Here is a 1736-nt window from a genome sequence, read left to right on the forward strand (position 1 = left end):
AGATCTGAAATTATTAAATCAACCTTTTTAAATACATTTATTATGTAGTGCATAAGATGTCAATAACAACATATTTTTGAATAATTATTTCTTTAATAAAAAGCCCTAAATTTATGTCGAAGGCTATATGTTTTCATGCTATTAATCTTAGGGGGTAAATAAATTGAAAAAATCACTCATGTAGAAAGGGACCATAAACTACAAGCTGCCAACATTAAGGAAGCAAGATTATTATGGTAATGGAAAATTTAACAAATGTAAACAATAAAATAGGGTTTTTATAATTCCATACGAATGAAGCTACACAAAAACAGCTATTAACTAACAAATAGTAAAAAAAATTAAATACCTTATCATTTCGTAGGGCATCATTAAGTTTGTCAACGAGTGCATCAATGGCGTGTTCCTGCGCAGGCGCGAGCCGCATCGCCCACGCCTCGCCCTCCTCGCGGGACACGCCCCCCGACACGTGGGCCACGCCCCCCGACACGAGAGACACGCCCTCTGACAGACACGACACGCCCTCCGACATGTACGATATGTTTGCCGCGCCCTCTCCGAACACCTGCCATTGGAAAACGTTTAAATATTTAGTTAAAAGTACATTTTTAAAAAAATCTTTTTCATGGTCCTTCGAGCCGAGATATTTTTATATCTCCAACGACACTAATACTAAAACTATACAGTAAATAAAATTGGAGTATCTATATAAAAATAAACAATATTTTGTAAAAATAGTAGAAAACAGTTGTTTTATAACTAAAAACTAAGTTTTGACATTTTTGACATCCGTTAGTCTCGTTTGTTCTAGATTATCTCCAAAACAGATTTGGATGGGACTTTGAGGGGAACATATTTAGGTATATTATAGGCTATTTTTCTATACCTGGTTCATCTGATCCACGGGGAAGTAGTGATGTTTGACGAGTTGCAGCACTTGCTTGCGGCGCTGCGCGTTGCCGCTGGACAGCCCCGCGCACAGCAGCCTCCGTACCTTCACCATACATATAAGATTATAGTTTTTTTTTATTAAAAAAATACCCTATCTGGGGGAAAATAGGGTTATTTGGTACCCTATAAAACTTTCTTTGTGGTCTCGAGTGCAATAAATAGTTGTTCCAGGATTTCCGTGGAATCGTCGGTACTTTACAATATAAACACTAGCGGAAATAGAGTTTGACATAGAAGGTAACATAAACGTAATTGATTTACCCTAGAAACAGGCTACAGGCAAAAGTTTCCTATGCCTACTTTGTTTCATTTGAGTTTGAGTCATGGGCAAAAGCTACTTTAACTATGATTTTAGTTTTTGTTATATTTAAGTTAGGGCATTATCTCACAATCAAATGAGCGTCGGTGGCTCAGTGGTTTAAACACTTGACTTGTAATCTACAAGGCCTTGGGTTCGAATCCCGCCATGTACCAATGTGATTTTAGATTTTTCGAATTTTCATATGTACATAATTTACACGACGTTCTTACGGTGAAGGAAAACATCGTGTTGCCTGCACATATCGGGGAAGAAATTCAAAGACATGTGTGAAGTCAGCCAACCCGCACTTGGCCAGCGTGGTTGACTATGGCCTAGTCACCCCTTATTAGGGTAGGCCCTAAGCCCCTCGGTGGAGACAGTGAGCTGGTGATGATGATCATCATCATCATCTCACAATGCCCCTCCTCCTCTACTTCTAGTTATGTACACAATGAGGTATCAGAGAGGTGTTGGCAGCAGCAGC

At 39.0% G+C, this 1736-nt stretch overlaps 1 protein-coding gene across 1 annotated transcript in view; it reads right to left on the minus strand.

Annotated features, from left to right (window-relative positions):
* Window positions 1-1736, minus strand: part of LOC106108211 — a 14141-nt gene that overhangs the window by 5842 nt on the left and 6563 nt on the right. Inside the window, exons 11-12 of the mRNA XM_013289311.1 lie at window positions 887-994; window positions 350-565 (exon numbers count right to left, since the gene is read on the minus strand). Coding sequence (XP_013144765.1) covers window positions 350-565; window positions 887-994 — 324 coding nt within the window. The remainder of the gene's footprint in view (window positions 1-349; window positions 566-886; window positions 995-1736) is intronic.

Source organism: Papilio polytes, unplaced genomic scaffold (genome assembly GCF_000836215.1).
Source record: "Papilio polytes unplaced genomic scaffold, Ppol_1.0 DF821733.1, whole genome shotgun sequence".
Taxonomy (NCBI): domain Eukaryota; kingdom Metazoa; phylum Arthropoda; class Insecta; order Lepidoptera; family Papilionidae; genus Papilio; species Papilio polytes.